The sequence below is a fragment of the Cervus canadensis genome, chromosome 2 (assembly GCF_019320065.1).
Source record: "Cervus canadensis isolate Bull #8, Minnesota chromosome 2, ASM1932006v1, whole genome shotgun sequence".
Classification (NCBI taxonomy): domain Eukaryota; kingdom Metazoa; phylum Chordata; class Mammalia; order Artiodactyla; family Cervidae; genus Cervus; species Cervus canadensis.
In genome coordinates, this window is record NC_057387.1 from 63,500,139 (window position 1) to 63,522,824 (window position 22,686).

A 22,686-nucleotide genomic window follows, 5' to 3' on the forward strand; every position below is an offset into this window, starting at 1 on the left:
AAACCCAGGTCTCCCACATTGCAGGCAGACTCTACCCTTTGAGCTACTCAGGAATATGCCTAGAATTTTAAAGGGCCAGTGCAAATAAAATGTGAGAAGTGGTTTTGTGGTATTATTTTACACTCTGATCATATTTTTATTTGGCCATATATTTTGAAGAGTAACGTGTGTAAGTGATCAGATACAGTTTCCTTCTGACTTCAGTTGTGTTAATATTCATTTACTGAAAATGGATACATCCTTGAGAACATCTTCCATCATTTTTTTTTTTAATTCTAGGAAACGATTGAAATCTTTTCAGTTTTCTAGAAGACTTCAGGTAATATGCAGTACCATTTGAATAACCACAACAAAAATGAAAACTCAAATTATATGGATTTGTTATGATAAAAATAGACATTATTCTTATAAATATGATTTTCTAATGTCTTAAAGGACTTCCGTGGTGGCTCAGTGGTAAAGAATCTGTCGGCTAATGCAGGAGACATGGGTTCCATCCCCGGGTCAGGAACATCCCCTGGAGAAGGAAATAGCAACCCACTCCAGTATTCTTGCCTGGGAAATCCCATGGACAGAGGAACCTGGCAGTCTATGGATTCACAAAAAGAGTTGGACATGACTTAGCTACTAAAGGACAAAAACAGCAGATATCTTAATAACCAGCTGAAACTTGAATTGGTAGGCTCCTTAAGAAATAGATGGTTCTAGTTTTAAGAAGTTACTATTCCTTGTTTTCTGGACATAGTAATTTTTATCTGCCATGTTCAGAGTCCCAGGTTTAGCTAGTTAATTTAAAACTATCTTAAAGATGGGGTGGAAAAACTCACAGGAGCTTGTTAATTATGCTTGTAAATCATGTAAAAATAAACGACTGTGTATGATATATATTAATTTTGATGTATTAAATGTTCTCAATTAAGTGTAGATGGAATCCCAGTTGGTCACTGGCATTGTGATTTAGGGCTCATAATTCTTCAGTGCTGGGATGATTACCTTTGCTTAAAATTGGTGCTTCAGAATTACAGATCCTTTTTTTCCCAGTCGAGTGTTTGATTAACAGTGTTATGTTAGCTTCAGGTGTACAGCAGAGTGATCCAGTTATACACGTATCTGTTCTTTTTCAAGTTCTGCTCCTATTTAGGCTACTAAAGAGTATTGAACAGAGTTCCGTGTGCCATACAGTAGGTCCTTGTTGGTTACCTGTTTTAAATATAAGCATGTACATATCAATATACATTGTCTAAATAGAGATTCTGTTCAGGTTTTCTGCCTGTTATTTGATTGGGTGGTTTGCTTCGTTTTGACTGTGTTGGGTCTTCTATTCTCCTGCCCATCTGCCCTAGATCAGGAAGTTCATTCTCTAAATCTATGAGTCTCTTTCTATTTTGTAAATAAATGTTCATTTGTATCTTTTTTTTAGATTCTGCATATAAGCAATAGTATATAATATTTGTCTTTCTCTGACTTAGTTCACTTAGTATGATAATTTCCAGGTCCCTCAATGTTGCTGCAAATGGGATTACTTCTTTCTTTTTAATGGCTGAGTAATATTCCATTGTGTATATGTGCCACTTTTTCCTTATCCATTCGTCAGTAGACATTTAGATTGCTTCCATATATTGGCTATTGTAAATAGTACTTCAGTGAACATTGGGGTGCATGTATCTTTTTGAATTAGAGTTTTCTCCTGGTATATGCCCAAGGGTGAAATTGCTGGGTCAAATGGTAGCTCTCTTTTTAGTTTTTGAAGTAACCTCCATACTGATCTCCATAGTGGCTATACCAAAATTTATATTTGCATTAACAGTGTAGGATAGTTCCCTTTTCTCCATACCCTCTCCAGCATTTATTGTTTGTAGATTTTTTGTTTGTTTTATTATGGCCATTCTGGCTGGTGTGAGGTAATATATAATTGTAGTATTGATTTGTGTTTCTCTGATAATTAGCTGTGTTGAGCATCTTTTCATGAGCCTGTTGGCCATCTGTATACCTTTTTTGGAGAAGCGTCTGTTTAAGTCTTCTGCTCATTTTTTGATCGGGTTGTTTGTTTAGTTTTGACTGTGCTGGGTCTTCATTGCTGCATGGCAACAGGAGCTACACTCTGGATGCAGTGCTTGGGCTTCTCAGTGCAGTGGCTTCACTTATTGCAGAGGTCAGGCTCGAGGGCCCGCAGACGTTAGTAGCTGGGGCACATGGGCTTATAGTTGCGGCTCCCAGCCTCTGGAGTACAGGCTCAGGAGTTGTGGTACATTGGCTTAGTTGCTTGCAGCATGTGGGATCTTCCTGAATCAGGGATCAAACCCATGTCTCCTGCATTGACAGGTGGATTCTTTACCACTGAGCCACCAGGAAAACCCCTGGTTGTTTGTTTTTTTTGTTGTTTTTGTTGAGCCACATAAGTTGTTAGTAAATTTTGTAGATTAATCCTTGTCAGTTGCATTGTTTCCAAATATTTTATCTTATGCTGTTGGTTGTCTTCTCATCTTGTTTATGGTTGTCTTTGCTGTGGAGAAACTTTTGAGTTTAATTAGATCCCACTTGTTTATTTTTATTTGTATTTCCATTACTATGGGAGATGGTTTGAAAAATTGTTCTGATTTATGTCAAAGAATGGTCCGCCTATGTTCTCCTCAAAGAGTTTTATAGTATCCAGTCTTATGTTTAGGTCGTCAATCCATTTTGGGTTTATTTTTTGTGTATGGTGTTAAAGAATGTTTAAACATTTTTAAAAGAATGTTAACATTCTTTAAACATTTTTTTTAAAATGTTAATTATTTTTTAAATTTATTTTATTCATGGGTGTGCTGGGTCTTCGTTGCTTGTCACGGACTTTCTCCAGTTGCGTTGAGTGGGGGCCACTGTTCATTGCGGTGTGAAGGTTTCTCATTGCGGTGGCTTCTCTTGTTGCAGAGCACAGGCTCTAGAGCACATGGGGTCAGTAAGTGTGATGCATGGACTTAGTTGCCCTGCAGCATGTGGAATACTCAAGAGACCAGGAATCCAACTCATGTCCTCTGCATTGGCAGGTGGATTCTCAACCGCTGGACCATTAGGGAAATCCCTAAACAGTGTTCTGATTTCTTTCATTTACATGTAGCTGTCCAGTTTTCCCACACCATTTACTGAAGAGACTGTCTTCTCTTCATTGTATGGTCTTCCCTCCTGTGTCATATATTAATTGACCATAGATGTGTGGGATTATTCCTGGACTTTCTGTCTTGTTCTGTCGATCTGTATTTCTGTTTTTGTGCCCGTATGATACTGTTTTTATGATTGTCGTTTTAGAGACTGAAGTCGGGGAGTCTGATTCTTCTCACTCTGTTTTTCTTTCTCAAGATTGCTTTGGCTTTTCAGGGTCTTTTATGTCTACGTACAAATATTAAGATTTCTCTGTTCTAGTTCTGTGAAAAACACCGTTAACACCATTAATAGTTTGATAAGAATTGCTTTGCATCTGTGGATGGCCTTGAGTAATATAGTCATTTTAACTGTTGATTCTTCCAGTCCAAGAACTTGGTATATATTTCCATAAGTTTGTGTCAACGTTGATTTGTTTCATCATGTCTTGTAGTTTTCAGAGTACAGTAAGTCCCCTACATACAAACGAGTTCCCTTCAACAAAGTTAGCGTATGTTCCCAACTAACACAGTTGGCTGTATAGTACAGTATAAGAATGAGGGACCTTGGCCTTCCTGGGTGGCACAGTGGATAAGAATCCACTGGCCAGTGCAGAGGACATGGGTTCGATCCCTGGTCCAGGAAGATTCTACATGCTGTAGAACAACCAAGTCCGTATGCCACAACTGCTGAAATCTGTGTGCTCCAGGGCCCGCAACAGAGATACTAACCCTCGCTCTTGACAACTAGAGAAAGCCCTCACACACCAGTGAATACCCAGCACAACCATGAATGAATAAAATTATAAAAAGGAAACAATGAGGGACCACCTACCATCTTTTCATTTTGCTCCACTCAGTTATTTTCACCTTTTTTTTTCTACTGTAATTTCTTGTTACTTCTTAGTATTAACAGGTACAGCACTGCTGCTTTTAGACTTGCTTTCAGACAACCTGGACTTGAAATAGATACTGTACTAATGTACCGTATGCAGTACTATACAGTAAAGTACAGAAAAACATAATCACTTGTAGAGGATCACACACGTGACAGTGTATGCTAGACATGTGAATTGGACAGTCAAACGCTATTTGCATCTTTGAAAGTTTGCAACTTGAAGGTTTGTATGTAGGGAACATACTGTGCAGGTCTTTTGTCTCATTGGGCTTCCCTTGTGGCTCAGCTGGTAAAGAATCCACCTGCAGTGCAGGAGACCTGGGTTCGATTGCTGGGTTGGGAAGACCTCCTGGAGAATTCTGTTGGACTGTATAGTCCTTGGGGTTGCAAAGAGTCAGACAGGACTGAGTGACTTTCACTTTCACTTTATCTCATTAGGTAGGTTTATTCCTAGCTTTTTTATTCTTTTTTTTATGTGATGGTAAATGGGATTGTTTCTCTTTTGAAAATGTATTTATTTATTGGCTGCACTGGATGACCGTTGCTGTTTGTGGGCTTTCTCTAGTTGCAACAAGTAGGGGCTACTCTTTAGTTGTGGGGTGCAGGCTTTTTTCTCATTGTGATTGCTTCACTTGTTGGGTAGCACAGGCTCTAGGGTTTGCGTGCTTAGTTGCTAGTGGGATCCATTGGTTTGGCAGGTGGATTCTTAACCACTGGACCACCTAGGAAGTCCTGGGATTGTTTCTTTAGTTTGTTTTCGTGATCTTTTGTTTGGTAGTGTATAGAAATGCAACAGTGTATTAATTTTATATCCTGCAACTTGACTGAATTCACTGATGAGCTCTAGTAGTTTTTGTGTAGCATCTTTATGGCTTTCTATATGCAGTATCATATCCTCTACAGGGACAGTTTTAATTCTTTTCCAATTTGGACTTTTAAAATTTCTTTTTCCCTTCTGATTGCAGTGGCTAGGGCTTCCAAAATTATTTTGAATAAAAAGTGATGAGAGCGGGCACCCTTGTCTTATTCCTGAGCTTAGAGGAAATACTTTCAACTTTTCACCACTGAGTATGATGTTAGCTGTACGTTTGTCATATGTGGCCTTTATTATGTTGAGGTATGTTCCTTCTATGCCATTTTTTGGGAGAGTTTTTTAAAAAATCTTAAATGGGTTTTGAATTTTGTCAGAAGTGTTTTCTGTGTATTGAGATGATCATATGGTTTTTATTCTTCAATTTGTTGATAATGGTATATTGCAATGATTGATTCACAGCTGTGGATTCTTTAAAGTTAATTTTATCAGTCAGTGAACATGCATTCTATTGAGTGCTTCCTGTAAGCTTGGCATAGTCTTAGATACCATATATGTAAAGGATGGGTAAGAGTTGGTCTCTTTCCTGGAGGAGTTTGTAGAGACATTTTTATTTATCTAATGTATTCATTAAAATTTTTTATTGGAGTATAGTTAATTTGCAGTGTTGTTTTCACTTCAGGTGTATAGCAGAGTGATTTAGTTATACATATATATATATGTAAGCATATATATATATATCCGAAAGATTCTTTTCCTATATAGACCATTACAGAGTATTGAGTAGAGTTCCCTGTGCTATACAGTAGACCCTTATTAGTTATCCTTTATATATATATGTGTGTGTGTATATATATATATGTATGTATATACAGTAGTTCTGGGAGACACTTAAAAAATTTTTTTTAATTGGAGGATAATTGCTTTACAGTGTTGTATTTGGTTGCTGCCATACAACAACATGAATCAGCCATAAGTATACATTATGTCCCCTCCCTCTTGAAACTCTCTCGCACCCTACCCATCCCACCCTCTAGGTTGTTACAGAGCACCTTGTTAAGCTGCCTGTGTTGTACAGTGGCTTCCCACTATCTGTTTACGTATGGTAATGTATATGTTTCAGTGCTACTCTCTCAATTCGTCCCACTTTCTCCTTCTCCCCCTGTGTCCAGAAGTCTATTCTCTGTGTCTGCATCTTTATTCCTAATCTGCAAATAGGTTCATCAGTACTATTTTTCTAGATTATATGTGTGTGTGTGTGTATGCATTATTATACAATATTTGTTTTTCTCTTTTTTACTTCACTCTGTATAACAGGCTCTGGGTTCATTCACCTCGCTAGAACTGACTCAGGTTTGTTCCTTTTTATGGCTTAATAATAGTCCATTTTGATATGTGTATCATAACTTCTTTATCCATTCATCTATTGATGGAAATCTAGGTTGCCTTTGTGTCCTAGCTAATGTAAATAGAGCTGCAGGGAACATTGAGGTATATATTTCTCTATCAGTTATGGTTTTCCCAGGGTAAATGCCCAGGATTGGAATTGCTAGGTCATGGGGTAGTTTTATTCATCGTTTTTTAAGAAATCTCCATACTGGCTGCATCAACTTACATTCTCATCAACTGTGCAAGAGGGTTTCCTTTTCTCCATATCCTCTTCAGCATTTATTGTTTGTAGATTTTTTGATGATGGCCATCCTAAGTGGTGTGAGATGGTATTTCCTTGTAGTTTTGACTTGCATTTTGCTTATAATCAGCAATGTCAAACATGTTTTCATGAGCCGCTTGGCCATCTTTATGTCTCCTTTGGATATATGGCTATTTAGGTCTCCTGCTCATTTTTCGATTGGGTTGTTTGTTTTCCTTATACCGAGCTGCATGAGCTACGTCCAATACGTGCATATTTTGGAAGTGAATCCTTTGTGTCAGTTGCTTCATTTGCTGTTATTTTCTCCCATTCTGAGGGTTGTCTTTTCATCTTGTGTATGATTTTCTTTGCTATGCAAAAGCTTTTAAGTTTAATTAGGTCCCATTTGTGTATTTTTGCTTTTGTTTCCATTATTCTAGGAAGTGGATCATAAAGGATCTTGCTGCAATTTATGTCAAAGAGTGTTCTGCCTATGTTTTCCTCTTAAGAGTTTTATAGTTTCTGGTCTTTAGATCTTTAACCCATTTTGAGTTTATTTTTGTATATGGTGTTAGGAAGGGTTCTAATTTCATTCTTTTACACTTAGCTGTCCAGTTTTCCCAGCACCACTTATTGAAGAAGGTATCTTTTCTCCGTTGTATATTCTTGCTGCCTTTGTCAAAGATAAGATATCCAAAGGTGCGTGGGTTTATCTCTGGGCTTTTTATCTTGTTTCTCTGGTTTGCATTTCTGTTTTTATGTCAGTACCATATTGTCTTGATGACTGTAGTCTTATAGTATAGTCTGAAGTCAGGAAGGTTGATTCCTCCAACTGCATTCTTCTTTCTAAAGATTGCTTTGGCTATTTGGAGTCTTTTTTTGTTTCCATACAAATTGTGAAAGTTTTTGCTCTAGTTCTGTGAAAAATGCCATTGACAATTTGATCAGGATTGCATCGACTCTGCAGATTGCTTTGGGTAGTATAGTCATTTTCACGGTATTGATTCTTCCAATCCAGGATCATGGTATATCTCAGGGAGACACATTTCAAGCCACTACACATTTCCATCCCAATTATACTTTAGTGACACTGTTCTTACGTCCGCAATGTCTCAATTATTTAATATCTCAGGAATTTTTATGAAACTGTTACTTTGTCACAGTAATTGAGATGTGATTCCAGTGTATTTGTATATGGCTTACCTTTTGTTTTCCTCCCCCAATAACTGGTCCTGAATAGATTGAGTGATGATAATTGGCATATAAATACATAAAAGAATGCAAAAAGTTTCTTGCTCCTTTAGCAACTCTACATTTTCTGTATTTGCTGTGATCTATCCTTGCTTCCTTTTCTTATCTGGCTTGGATTCCCTGATCTTTAACTGCATAGTTTTCTTGTCAACATTTTCCCTCCCCTCTTCCATTGCCTTTCCTTTGTTCCTACTGAAGAAAAGTCACATACTTCTGCATACTGGTACCTCTGTAAGTTTGTGGTTTCCAGTCACAGTTGAGGGCCTCTCAGGTGCCATGTACCTTCCATGTTTGCCTAATCAGCTTTTCTTCGTGACTTTTAAAAATCTTTTTTATTCTGACTAAGCTGCTAGTCCCTCAATCCACCTATGACCTGGTTTTCTATTTCATAGGTTTTCTCAGTCAACATCTTGTCACATACTTACTGCATCTGTATCCATCTTTCATTAGTGAGTGGATAGTGTCCTTATTATGTTCGTGGGAATCAGAGAGGTTCAGCTGAGTTCAAGTCCACTACTTGAAGTAGTTGGGCAAGTAGTTGCCTAAGCAACTTGCAAGTTACTTAACCCCCTTTTTGTTTCCTCACCTACAAGAAGAGAGTACTAATACATATAGGGCTGTCAGTGGTTGTAAAGGGATAACGTAGTATCTTCAGTTCAGTTCAGTTCGCTCAGTCGTATCCGACTCTTTGCAACCCCGGGGACTGCAGTACACCAGGCCTCCCTGTCCATCACCAACTCTGGGAATTTACTCAAACTCATGTTCATCGAGTCAGTGATGCCATCCAGCCATCTCACCTTCTATCGTCCCCTTCTCCTCCCACCTTCAGTCTTTCCCAGCATCAGGGTCTTTTCCAATGAGTCAGCTCTTTGCATCAGGTGGCCAAAGTATTGGAGTTTCAGCTTCAACATCAGTCCTTCCAATGGATATTCAGGACTGATTTCCTTTAGGATGGACTAGTTGAATCTCCTTGCAGTCCAAGGGACTCTCAAGAGTCTTCTCCAACACCACAGTTCAAAAGCGTCAGTTCTTCAGTGCTCAGCTTTCTTCACAGTCCAACTCTTACATCCATACACGACTACTGGAAAAACCATAGCCTTGACTAGACAGACCTTTGTTGGCAAAATAACGTCTCTGCTTTTTAATATGCTGTCTAGGTTGGTCATAACTTTCCTTCCAAAGAGTAAGCATCTTTTAATTTCATGGCTGCAGTTACCATCTGTAGTAATTTTGAAGCCCAAAAATAAAGTCTGTGACTGTTTCCACTGTTTCCCCATCTATTTCCCATGAAGTGATGGGACCGGATGCCGTGATCACAGTTTTCTGAATGTTGAACTTTAAGCCAACTTTTTCACTCTCCTCTTTCACTTTCATCAAGAGGCTTTTTATTTCCTCTTCACTCTCTGCCATAAAGGTGGTGTCATCTGCATATCTGAGGTTATTGATATTTCTCCCAACAATCTTGACTCCAGTTTGTGCTTCCTCCAGCTCGGTGTTTCTCATGATGTGCTCTGCATATAAGTTAAATAAGCATGGTGACAGCCTTGATGTACTCCTTTTCCTATTTGGAACCAGTCTGTTGTTCCATGTCCAGTTCTAACTGTTGCTTCCTGACCTGCATACAGGTTTCTCAAGAGGCAGGTCAGGTGGTCTGGTATTCCCATCTCTTTCAGAATTTTCCAGAGTTTATTGTGATCCACACAGTCAAAGGCTTTGGCATAGTCAGTAAAGCAGAAATAGATGTTTTTCTGAAACTCTCTTGCTTTTTTGATGATCCAGCGGATGTTGGCAATTTGATCTCTGGTTTCTTTGCCTTTTCTAAAACTATCTTGAACATCTGGAAGTTCATGGTTCATGTGTTGTTGAAGCCTGAATTAGAAGTACTGAATTTTTAGTAGAAACTGATGATGGTGAGGAGGAAAAACATGATTCACGTGTTGTTGAAAGCCTGAATTAGAAGAAGTATTGAATTTTTAGTAGAAACTGATGGTGATGGTGAGGAGGAAAAACAGTACTTTTTCACTCAAAATGAGTGATTGAAGGCATTTCTTTTTCCCATCTGCATTTAAACATGCTTAGGTCTTTCTTGATTTGAAAATTATCTTTTCATTTCTCTACCTTTCAACTACTTTCTCTCCTTCACAGCTAAATTTCTTGAGAAAATTGATTCTATTTTCTACTTCTGTTTTGTTCAGCATTCACTCAGTCCTAAAGTATTGAAGTCTAGCTTCAACCTCCCATCACACAAGTGAAGTGACTTACTAATGATTTCCTTGTATGAAATCCAGTGGACATGTCTCAGCCTTTTTTACCTTACTTTTTTTTTAATTAGAAGTTGGCTTAACTGACCCTCCTTCTTGAAACTTTTTTTTTTTAATAGTTTTGTACAGACAGTCAGCACCAGTGCTATGAAACCTATCTTATACATCTCTCAAATTACCTACTTACCTTTATCTCTATTCCCATTACCTTTCCCCTGGTTTATTACCACTAAAAGCTCATTAAATTGGTCTTCCTCTAGAGTCTTCTTTCACTTTAATCCATTCTCCTTGTTCTTATGTGAATGGTATTTGTAAACTGCAACATTTTTTCCTTCATCTTAAAACTCCTCTAGAGCTTCCTAATTGCAGTTAAAATCAAGCTTAATCTTAACTTTATAGAACCCTGTGTGGTTAATCTCATTTTTCTTCTCAAGCCTCAATTCTCTTCACTCCTAGTCTTACCAAATCTCTCTTTTGGTCTTAGGTGCTAGAAGGATTTCTGCATAATGTTCCTTCTGTTTGGTTGGAAAAGTCCTTGAACTTCTCTCCTACCCCCATTTCTTTTTTTTTTTTTTTTGAAATAAATCAGTCCTGTGTCTTTATTAAAGTTAGAGACTAGATCTGACAAACAAGGGGTGAGGTGCTGGCTAGAAGGGAGGGGGCGGGGCTCAGGCCCTGGGGATTCAAGGGCATACTGATGGCCTGGGAGGGACCAAGATCAGGTCCTGGCAGCAGCTGAGGAAGTGCCCGAGGATGAGCATTCAGGCACTGGGGTGGGGCATGGGGGTGGGTGGCAGCTGGTTCTACAGGAGGTCCAGGGCCATCCTTGGACCCCCTTTCTTGTCTACCTAGATCATCCACTGGTCCTGATCCTGTTCGTTGCCTTCCATGTCCACCTCATTGACCTCTCCATCATCAGGTGACTCATTGTAGTCATTCATCTCATCCATGTCCTGCATGTCCTCGTCATCCTCTGAGTCCTCTTCACTATCCTCGTCGTCATCTTCCTCTTCCTCTTCCTCGTCGTCTTAGTGCTCTGAGGCCGGCTTGCCAATAGGTACCAGGTTGTTGTCTTTCTCTGCAATGCTCTGGAGCCAGGCCTGATGCTGCTGTTCTTGCTGCTGCAGCTGTCTCCACACAGGGTCGATCCAGATTAAACCACAGTGTCTCAGTCACACGGGGGAAGAGTGAGGGGAACAAGGTGGGCATGGCTCCTAGAAGGAAAACTGAGGCCCAGCAAAGGCAACGATTGGCTCTAGGTCACACGGTAAGCTGGGCACAGAACGCTTGCGGGGAATAGATCCAGGCCAGGCACAAGAGCTCCTACCCCCATTTCTTAGCTAATTCCCATTCATCTTTCTGGCTCAGTTGAACTTATTTTGGGAAGCTTTTCATGACCCTCAGAGATCTCTGTTCAAAGCCTTCCTGTATTGTGTGCCTTTCTCTTTACGTCACTTCTTACCCCATATTGTAATTGTCTATTTATTTGTATTGCCCTTCTGGACTGATACCTCTGTTAGGAAAAGGCTCTTCGTATCCCGAGTGTTTAATTTAGTTCTTGGCACCATAGGTGAATGAGTTTATGTATAAATGAGTGAAATCTTGCTGCTTCTTCAAATATTTGAAACTAAGAAAAATGATGTTAAAAACCGTACTTTAGCATCAGAATATAGAAATATATATATGAAACTTGTTTAAGCCTTCTATTTAAATTAGATCCAAATAAAACAAAACATGATAAGAGAAAAGGAAATTATAGCTTAAATGTCATGCTTGTGGTTTTTTTTTTAAAGTATTAGATTGTAGACTCCATTCTAGATCCACTCTAGGCCAGTTTCCAGGTACTAAGATAGATTCAGAAAAGAGATACCTGATAATTTTATTGTAGAGACCATTGAAAGAATGACTGTGTCTTTAGTATATTTGATGAAACCTTAATGTGAAAGGAAATAACCTTTGAAATACATCAGAAATCAGACTTCTTTCAGGGGCTACCTATTCATTGAGAACATACACAGTGAAGGCTTTTGGGGAAGGGGGCAAATATTTTTCTACAACTGTTTGAGACTGTCAAACCTCTTTTTTGATTGTAAGTGACATTTTAGTTAAAGCACTGCTTACTCTGTTTATGATACATTTAATTAGAAAAAAAGAACTCCGATGCTCTTCTTTCTTCTCTGTTGTTACTAAATTAATATTTGCACTAGCAGATGAGTAGAAAAAGGAAGAGTTGTTAAATAGGCTAATTTTATTACTATTCTTGTATATTTAAAATTGAGCAGGAAATTAAGGCCTCATGTTAGGTTTTGGATAATGTTTTTGGTTTAGGCTAATTTTCCTAGTGTGTGAAATCTAAACTCAATATTACATATAAATTAGGTTGTATAAATCTTTATGGAAGGAGATTTGTGGCAGGAATCTTCTAACTGTATTTCTAAGTTTTGATTATGTCATCTGTAAAGTGGCAGTGATACCTTTCAGAGGGTTTTTGGTCAAGGGTAAATATGATTGATCACATATGTTATGTACTCAGTAAATATTCATGAAATGAGAATTCCAAGGAAGGAAACGAATAGCTGCTGCTGCTGCTTCTGCGTCGCTTCAGTCGTGTCTGACTCTGTGCGACCCCATAGATGGCAGCCCACCAGGCTCCCCCGTCCCTGGGATTCTCCAGGCAAGAACACTGGAGTGGGTTGCCATTTCCTTTTCCAATGCGTGAAAGTGAAAAGTGAAAGTGAAGTCGTTCTGTCGTGTCCAGCTCTTGGTGACCCCATGGACTGCAGCCTACCAGGCTCCTCTGTCCATGGGATTTTCCAGGCAAGAGTACTGGAGTGGGTTGCCATTGCCTTCTCCAAACAATAGCTGAGCAAAGAGTAAAATTAATAATAGTATAATGAGATTGATTGTAAGGTAGCAGTGTCAATATGAGAAGTAAAAGTTTTTGTTCCATCTTGTGACTTGAAAATTTTATATAAATTGAATTCTTTAATGGTGATGCTTATATACCTGCATACAACTTTTACCACTCGAAAATATACTTTACAAACCACTGTGTTGCAAATAACTAAGGTTGGTCTAATACTGTTTCATTAAAGGTCTACCATTACTCAACTGAAGGAACCATTTTTCTTAACCTTTTCCTCCCTACAGCCTCCTAATCAGAATGTATTTTTTAAGAGTTTGTAGTAGCTAGATCAGGCATCATGGTCTTTATTTTACATCACCACACTGCTGAAGCACTGAAATTAAAAGACTAGAATTGTGCTTACACAATAGCTTAAGTTAAATAAATAGCTTAAGTTAAATAAATAGCTTAAGTTAAATAAATAGCTTAAGTTAAATAACTGTAGTAGGTCTAGAGATTAGATTTATTTGACAAAGATCTTACATTTGGAATACTCTAGCGATGATTACTCTTAAGCAGAATAAAGGTAATAACCTAAAAAGGTATTTTCAACAAATACTCATATTGAGCAGAGATAGCAGCTGAGTTTATTTGTAAACTGGCATGTTCTCGAACCATTAAATGATTGCTCAGTATGGTTAAGTTTAACCAGAATTAATGACAATTTGCTAACATAAAATATTTTAAAATAATTGGATGGGATCTCTTAAATTCTAATATTTCAAGTGGTAGAATCTTAAATACATATTTCAGATACTTTCCCTTTTGTTTTTCCAAGATAGTAAAGGAATAATGGATATAGAGAAGTTGAGAACTTATCTTAGTAAGAAGATTTTTTTTGAAAAAACAATTTTAGATTTACAGTAAAATCAAGAGCATGTTACAGAGTTCCTATCACTCCCTACCCAATTTCCCCTATTAATAATATTTTATATGAATGATATATTTATTACAATTAATGAATCAATATTAATTCATTATTATTAACCAAAGTTCATACCTTATTCAGAGTTCCTTAATTTTTAATTAATGTCCTTTCTGTGTTCTAGAATCTCAATTAGGTTACCTTATAACATTTACTTTTTATATCTCCTTGTTGTGGTAGTTTCTCAGACTTTGTTGATAACCTGGGCAATTTTGAGGGATACCAGTCAAGTATTAATAGATACCTCTCTATTGGAATTTATCTAATGTTTTCCTCATGATTTGGGATTGTGGATTTTTGGGAAGAAGACCACGGACATGAAGTGCCATTTTTGTCATGTCATACCAAGAGATACACTATTTTTTTAAAACTAGTATTATTTTATTGAAGTATAGTTGATTTACAATGTTGCGTTAATTTCTACTCTATGGTAAAATGATTCAGTTATACTTACGTATGTTCTTTTTCCTATTCTTTTCCATTATGGTTTATCACAGGATATTGGCTATAGTTCCCTGTGCTATACAGTAGGAATTTGTTGTTTATTCTCTGTATAATAGTTTATATCTGTTAATCCCATATGCCCAATCCCTCCCCCACTTTCTTTCCCTCTTGGTAACCACAAGTCTGTTATGTATGTCTGTGACTGTTTCTGTTTTATAGATAGGTTTATTTGTGTCATATTTTAGATTTTGCATGTAAGTGATGTATAGTATTTATCTTTCTCTTTCTGACTTAATTCGGTTAGTATGATAATCTCTAGGTCTGTCCATGTTGCAGAAAATGGCATTATTTTATTCTTTTTTATGATTGAACAGTATTCCACTGTATATGTGTGTACTACATCTTCTTTATCCATTTATCTGTCTATGGACATTTAGTTTGTTTCCATGTCTTGGCTATTGTGAACAGCACTGCAGTTTATATTGGGGTGCATGTATCCTTTCAAACTGTGGTTTTCTCTGGATATTTGCCCAGGAATGGGATTGCAGGATCGTATGGCAACTCTATAGTTTTTTGAGGACCTTCCATACTATTTTCCGTGGAGGCTGCACCAGTTTTGGTTCCTACCAGTGGTGTAGGAGGATTCCCTTTTCTCAAAACCCTCTCAGCATTTGTTATCTGTGGACTTGTTTAATGATGGCCATTTTGACAGGTGTGAGGTGGTGCCTTATTGTAGTATTGATTTGTGTTTTTTAATAATTAGCAATGTTGAGTACCTTTTTATGTGTCTATTGGCTATCTGTATGTCTTCTATTAATATTTGCGTCTCTTTTGCTAATTTTTGATTGGGTTGGTTGTTTTTTGTCCTTGAGTTTTATGAGCAATTTGTATATTTTTTTAAATTAAGCCCTTGTCATTCCTGTCATTTGCAAATATTTTCTCCCATTGTTCTTTTGTTTTGTTTATGGTTTCCTTTGCTATACAAAAACTTTTAAGTTGACTAGGTCTTCTTTGTTTATTTTTGTTTTTATTTCTAGCCTTGGGAGACTGACCCGAGGAAACATTGGTAAGATTTATGCCAGAGAATGTTTTACATATGTTCTCTTCTGTGCGTTTTATGGTGTCATGTCTTATATTTAAGTCTTTAAGCCATTTTGAATTTATTTTTTGTATGGTGAGAGGGCGTGTTCTTACTTCATTGATTTACCTGCAGCTGTTCAGCTTTCCCAATACCACTTGCTAAAGGGACTTTCTCTATTGTATACTGTTGGCTTCTTTGTCAAAGATTAATTGACCATAGATGTATTGGTTTATTTCTGGATTCTATTCTGTTCCATTGATCCATATTTCTGTTTTTATGCCAATACCACATTGTTTTGACTACTTTGCTTTGTAGTCAAAGTACAAAAGTCAAAGTAGCTTTTGTACTTTGCTTTGTCTGAAGTCTGGGAGGGTTATGCTTCCTGCTTTGTTCTTTTTCCTTAGGGTTGCTTTGGGTCTTTCCTGGTCCTATAGAAATTTTAGGATTATTTGTTCTAGGCCTGTAAAAAATATCACTGGTAATTTGATAGGGATCACTTTAAATCTGTAGATTGCTTTGGGTAGTATGACCATTTTAACAATTAATTCTTCCAATCCAAGAACATGGGATCTTTTCATTTTTTTGAATCATCTTCCGTTTTCTTTATTAATGTTTATGATGTTTATTAATGTTTAAAACTTCTCAGAATTTAAATCTTTCACCTTCTTGGTCAGGTTTATTCCTAATTATTTTATTTTTTATGCGATTTTAAAAGGGATTGTTTGTTTACATTCGCTTTCTGATATTTCATTGCTAATGTAAAGAAATGCAACCGATTTCTGTATGTTAGTCTTGTATCGTGCTAATTTGTTGAATTCATTTATCAGTTCTAATACTTTTTGTGTAGAGTCTTTAGGGTTTTCTATATGTAGTATCATGTCATCTGCATATAATGACAATTTTAGCTTTTCCCAAGGGATATACTGTTAATATGATTGATTGCAGTTGTTGACCTGGATCACCTAGCTGAGGTATAGTTTGTCAGGTTTCTCCACTGTGAAGTTACTCTCTGTCTTCCATACTCTGTTGTTTGGAAAGAAGTCACTATGCACAGCCCACACTTAAGGAGTGGGAAATTATGGATCTCTCTCCTTGAGAGCAGAGCGTCTCCACAAATTATTTGGAAACCTTCTACATGGGAGATTTTTTTTTCCTCCCTTTTTTCTTTCTCTCCCCCCACCCCCCACTTCTTCATCTCACTCTCCCTCTCCCTCATTCTTCCTTTAGTCATTTATTTGTGTAAGTATAGACTCATAAATACTTTGGGGTGTAATTTAGTATCACTGTTTTATTGTTCAAACTGTTTCAGCTTTGGCCATAGGGAACCTTTCTATTGTCTCCTGTGTCCCATTAAGATGGTGTACTTTTGTTATATATATTTGTCTTTACAGACACTTTCTTGCTTTTTTGGCACTTCAAAATACTCCAGATTCATCTTGTGTATTTCGTGTCCCAGTGCTAGAATCAGCCTTCTCTGCAAAGGAACCCAATTTCCCTTTATTGCAGAAGGCAGTATTAGAAGTCAGTTTTTGAGTTCTGTATGCTCACTGCTGGATGCTGTTGATTATTTTATTTATCTGTCTCAGCTGGCAGAGCAGGAAAATACATGTGTATTTAGTAATCTGTATATATACACATATCTATAAATACTTCTATATGTAATTATGTACATGTATATAAAGCTAAACATAAGTTTATACTTTGACTCCATCCCTAATTAATTATATTACCACATGGATTCTTCTAGCTTCTCCCCTTGTTTATCTGTAAATTTCTATTCTAGCAATAGCAAACCCCTGGTCATCCTCCACTCATTTATGTATTCCATTATATATGTACACAGTATTAGAACTGTTCATTATAGCTACTTGGAAAATAGCTATGTAAAGCAGAATATATTGCTTATGATCAGTTCCTAACTCATTTCCAGAGTTACCTCAGTCAGGATCTTTTCCTTCTACCCCCTTCAGTAAGGTAGTTTCATACATGTATAATATACTTAGATCCTTGTGTCAGAGAATACATTCCTTCTTAGGGTTCCCTAGTCTACTAAATGATTTTTTTAAAATTTGCATACATTAAAGTTCTTTATGCTTTTAAGTTTCACGCTTTTGGCAGATCCATGTCATGAATCCAGCATTATAGTACCATGCAGAATAATTTCACTGGTATTAAAAATTCCCTGTATGTCATGTACTCAACCCTCCTCCTTCTCCTGAACTTCTGGGAACTACTGATCTCTTTACTATCTTTAATTTTACCTTTTACAGAATTTAATATTACTGAAATTGTAACATACAGCCTTTTCAGACTGAAGAAATTTATTTTAATATTTATTATTTATATATTTTTTTGGTTGTACCTTGCATCACATGGGATCTTAGTTCTTTACTCCCACAGGGAGTAAACCTGCACCCTGTGCAGTGGAAGCGTGGAGTCCTAACCACTGGACTACCAGGGGAGTTCCAAAGAAATTTATTTTTATTCTTCAGATTTGAAAACTGCACTTACTTATTTGAATGTGTCAAATCTTTAGCTGTATCACACAGATTACCTAGTTATGGCATGAGGGCTTAGTTGTCCCAGGATGTGTAGGGTCTTGGTTCCCTGACCAGGGGTTGAAACCGTGTCACCTGCATTGCAGGGTGCATCCTTAACCGCTGGACCAATAGGAAACCATGCAAGTTTTGTGGTTTTTTTCTGTTTTGATTTTTTTATTTTTAATTGAAGAATAATTGCTTTACAATGTTGTGTTGGTTTCTGCCATACATCAACATGAATCAGCCATAGGTAAAGATATCTATGCAAGTTTTTTATCTCTTTCATTTCTGCTTAGGGATATATATGGTAATCTTATTGGGAAAACCTCTGAATACTCTAGGAAATTGTTCAAATTAGCTGGGCTGGAAGAATTAAATTCAGTATTTTCTTACAATCTTTTAACTTATTTTGGACTTTTACATCTTTACCAGTGTATGGACTAGGCCTTTCAATTTGATAATCATTTAATTTTGATTAAAGAGAAAAAAAATAGGGGGGTGAAGAGTTACACTTTGTTCTCTGTTGGATTATTTTTTTAAGTCAGAATCATTGTGGAATAATTTATATATAGTAAAGATTGTCAGAAGTTATTAACTTCAAAGAAACACCTCTCTTCTCAGTTGCAGTAACTGTTACAGTGCTTTTTTCAAGCTCCTGCTTTTTTTGTCCCATAAGTCCCTTCTTACTTGTGCCTCATTAATTGTTACTTGCGTGCAGTAGTTTGCTGCAAGTTTAATAGACTCAACCATTTTTTTATTGATGATACAGAAGTGTATCCTGCATGATAAGTCTTTGGTTATTCAGCTAAATGGGATAGACGTCCTGAGGGTGAAGTGGGACAGTTAAGGGTGTTAATAGAGAGGTTAGGTCTAGTGCTCAGCTCACTAGTCACCCTGAGACTGCGCCTGCCTGGTGGAGAATACCAGCACAGTCAAGGTTTGTGCACTCCGTGTACCTCACAGCAAACGAAGGCGGGGTGAGAATGAGCTTAGACTTAACCTCTGTAACTTACCCCAGGAGGGACTGTTAATGTAGCGCTTGCTTTCTGATTCAATTCTAACATTTGAATGAAGTAGCTCTTATCTTGAGATAAGTCTTACTTTCAGTGTTAACAGTTTTAATATTAATTATTAAACATTTCATTAGGGATTAGTTAACAGAGGACTTGAGAATAAGAATATATTTTAGGTAGGGGCTGAAAAAGTGTTTTGATAGATACTGTTATACTGCAGTCATGCCCTGGTTGTGGACATCAAAACTGCATTGCTTTACCTTTGAAATTTCTGCTTGTTTGCTGACTTCTGGACTTTAAAGTTTCAGTATACTTTTGATTGCACAGAACATCTATCCATTTGTTCATTCAGAGAATGTTTACTGAACATGTGTATGCTGGGAAGTGTGCTGCAAACCGGATAAATGAAACAGTGGACTTTTCAGATATGTTGCCGTTATGGAGTTTACAGTCTGTTGGGAAATAGAATGAAATTTATTCAGTCATAAAGAACAATGGTGCTTCACTAATATTTTAAAGACCTAGTAACTTATTTTGAAGTGAACTTGGAGCAATTTGTTCTTTGTTCTTTTTGCAAAATACATTCGCGCATTCAAGGTTTTTTGGACTAGTGTGTTTCCATATGTGATCCATATGTGAAATCAGACATTACTCAGAGAGCCAGGACAATGCAAACCAGAGGGAGAGAGTTGGGGAGAATATGAACAGGTAGTAGGTTTATGTGGGTAAAATTCATATTAACCTATTTATAGGCAGGGAAGTAAAAAATATTTCTTTTTACTCAAGAAATATTAAGTAATTTATATTGTGTAAGTCCTTTTTTCTGTGAAAATGTTTAATATGTAAGAATTGACAAAGAAGTTAAATTCCTTTAGAATGGAGATATAACAGAAAGAATGGGCTTCCCAGGTGGCTCAGTGGTAAAAAAATCCGCCTGCCAAGCAGAATACACGAGATTTGACCCCTGGGTCGGGAAGAGCCCCTGGAGAAGAAATTGGCAACCTACACCAGTATCTTTGCCTGGGAAATCCCATGGACAGAGGAGCCGGTGGGCTACAGTCCATGGGGTTGCAGACGAATTGGACATGACTTAGTGACTAAACATCAACAGAAAACAAATGAGAATCATGACAGCTAAGATCATGTCTGAATTATGTGAAAGTTTCTTGTAACTCTGGTCAAGAAAATTTGCAACAGATATCTTATTCTGACAGGGTACAGCAGAGGGACTGAAAGTGGTGATCCCTTCTGATGCTAAATTTTTTTCTAATTTAGCTGTTTCTTAATGACTGATTGCTTGAAAGTCAAGATGCTCGTTTTCTTATTTTCTGTACTTGTTCAGGTTTAAGAATTAAGAATTTAAGATGGGGGAATAAGGCTTTGCTTTCTCTAACTGATATTTTCTGACTAGGTACTTCGTAACTCAGGAAGACCTCATTTATTCCCAGTAATATGTTTTACTAAAACTCTTTCAGGTAACTTTACAAAGACGTGTGACTTAATAGTAGATCATGGCTTGAACTCAGTTTTTATTTATTGTTGTTACTAAAAAATTTTAGTGAGTTTTTTTTTTCTTTTTGTCTCTGTAGTTATCAGAGACTGTTACAGACTATTGCTGTACTCGAAGCTCAGCGTTCTCAAGCAGTCCAGGACCTTGAAAGTTTAGGCAGACATCAGAGAGAAGCACTAAAAAATCCCATTGGATTTGTGGAAAAACTCCAGAAGAAGGTATATTTTGACCACTTTTTAAATTTATTGAGATATATTTGGTAATAACCTTATTTATTCTTTTTATATGAATACTTTTTAAAATGTTTAACCATGTTACTGAAGGTGGGATACTGCCTTCCTCCACCCCAACCAAACGCACAATAAGTATACCCCCAGTGAAGATAGCTAGGACCTTTAACTAGATGCTTGTATAGAAACTTGATGTCCTGTTTCTAGCCATTTTTAGTCTTTTTCTGTTACTTTTTTCCTTCCCCATCTTAAAAATATTTTCCCTTTTTTGCTTTCAGGACTTTTAAATTTATTGAAACTAAAAGAAAAAATATTTTAGTATTTTTAGTGTTTATTTACTGCTTTATTTACTCTAAAAGCAGTAGAAACAATGGTGATACAAAGAAAAATTCTGTTTTAAATGTCTTTAAGGATATAGTTGCCAAGTTCATGAGAATGAGGTGTAAGATGTGCATTTATGCCGTAGTATTTGTCTTGAATTAGGGACCCACAAATTATTCAATAAATTTGAGAGGTAAATATTAGTCAGACAAAAGCGTTGTCTGAAAAGATTAAAACTGAAAAACTATGAAAAAGAATCTTCTTTTTCACCTTAACGCACAAATTTAGCCTGTTTTGTATGACAAGTTTAGTTATTAGTTATTAATGAGTCACAGAAGTGGTGTACCAGGTGTTGAGGCAGCAGTCTTGGGGACTTCATTTTATGAACACTTACAGTGTTTACTTATCATCGATTCAACTAAAATAGATTGTGCTTTAGTCTTAAACTCATTTTTTTCAGTTGATGGATGGGCAAAAAAGTTGTAATTACACACATTTACTATATACGTATGTGGTTGGTTGTCTGCTGATTTTCCATGTCCATGTTTAGTTTAGAACTAGATTTCTTTTCACTTTATCTCAGAAACAGGGATGTGACATTGACCCTCTTAAAATTTTTTTTGCAAAAATGTTCAAATGTGTATTAAATCCCAGATACATTGGTAATCATGAAAGACTTGTGTTCCTTGGAAAGAAAATTTTCTGCTGGTTTTAATTTAGAAGTTTGATTCTTTAGTTTTTTTGTGTTAACTCATGTATGCTTAATTTGCCTACTTTCTTTAAGTTTACCATAGTAGTTAAGTTGTTGACATATGATCTCATTGTTTTAGTGAACATCTGAAAACTCCTAATTGAAATTAAGGAAACTTGGTGTATATATTGGTGGCTTTTATGGCTTGTTAGCTTTCTTTGATGTTTTACAATCCTTGTTTTAAAAGACACTCTATTCTAACTTTTCAAAAAGTTGAGTCTTAGACTGAAATATGCTATTATAATGATGGATGTAGTGTACTGTATCACAGGCAAAGTAAAAATTAAGAATTCTGTGTCACAGTGTGGACTTTGCTTGCCAGTTTCATAATTTATGACCTGATTTTTTTTAAGCAACATTTTATTATGAAAAGTGTTAAGTAGACAAAAAAGTGGAAAATATTATATAGTTAATACCCACATCCATCCTCTAGATTCTACAATAAACATTTTACTGTATTTGCTTTATTGTGTGTTTTTTCAATCCGTCCATCCACCCACCATTCTATCTCATCAAGATGGAATCCATTTCATGCATTCCAGAGTTGCAGACACACATACTTAACACTAAAACACTTCAGAGTGCATATTATTAATTAAACTTTTTTAAAAGATTTTTAAGGTGAAATTTACATACAGTGAAATTCAGAAATCCCAGTTTTATCATTATATGAGTTCTGACCAATACCCCCACTTATGTAACCCAAATTCCTATCAAAAGACTGATCACATAATAACCTGGTTTTAGTAATGACAACTAATAGCTTCTCTGAAGGTGGCTGGTAAAGTAACTGAATTCGAAGTAAAGTATAGTTTTGATTCTCAAAATGTGGTAGGTTTTTTTGTACGTGTCTTAAGAGTTATATAATATGAAAATAATTCATTGTTTTGTGAATAAGTCAGGAACACAGGGGTCCATTTAAAATGAATTCTGTGTGTCAGGTCATATCTATTTCAGTCAAACACATTTCATATGCTGTTCTTAGAGATAAAAACCATT

The 22,686-nt window shown here is 36.6% G+C and overlaps 1 protein-coding gene and 1 pseudogene across 5 annotated transcripts in view; one reads left to right on the forward strand and one right to left on the reverse strand.

Annotated features, from left to right (window-relative positions):
- The window catches only part of ZZZ3 (zinc finger ZZ-type containing 3), a 118,268-nt gene that overhangs the window by 80,329 nt on the left and 15,253 nt on the right, over window positions 1-22,686 (forward strand). For all 4 annotated transcript variants that reach the window (XM_043460927.1, XM_043460925.1, XM_043460926.1 and 1 more), the window contains one exon: window positions 20,465-20,603. In XM_043460927.1, the coding sequence (XP_043316862.1) occupies window positions 20,465-20,603 (139 nt within the window). The remainder of the gene's footprint in view (window positions 1-20,464; window positions 20,604-22,686) is intronic.
- On the reverse strand, window positions 10,546-11,179 carry LOC122436802 (annotated as a pseudogene). Its single transcript, XR_006268129.1, has one exon. The product of XR_006268129.1 is annotated as an anaphase-promoting complex subunit 15-like (transcript).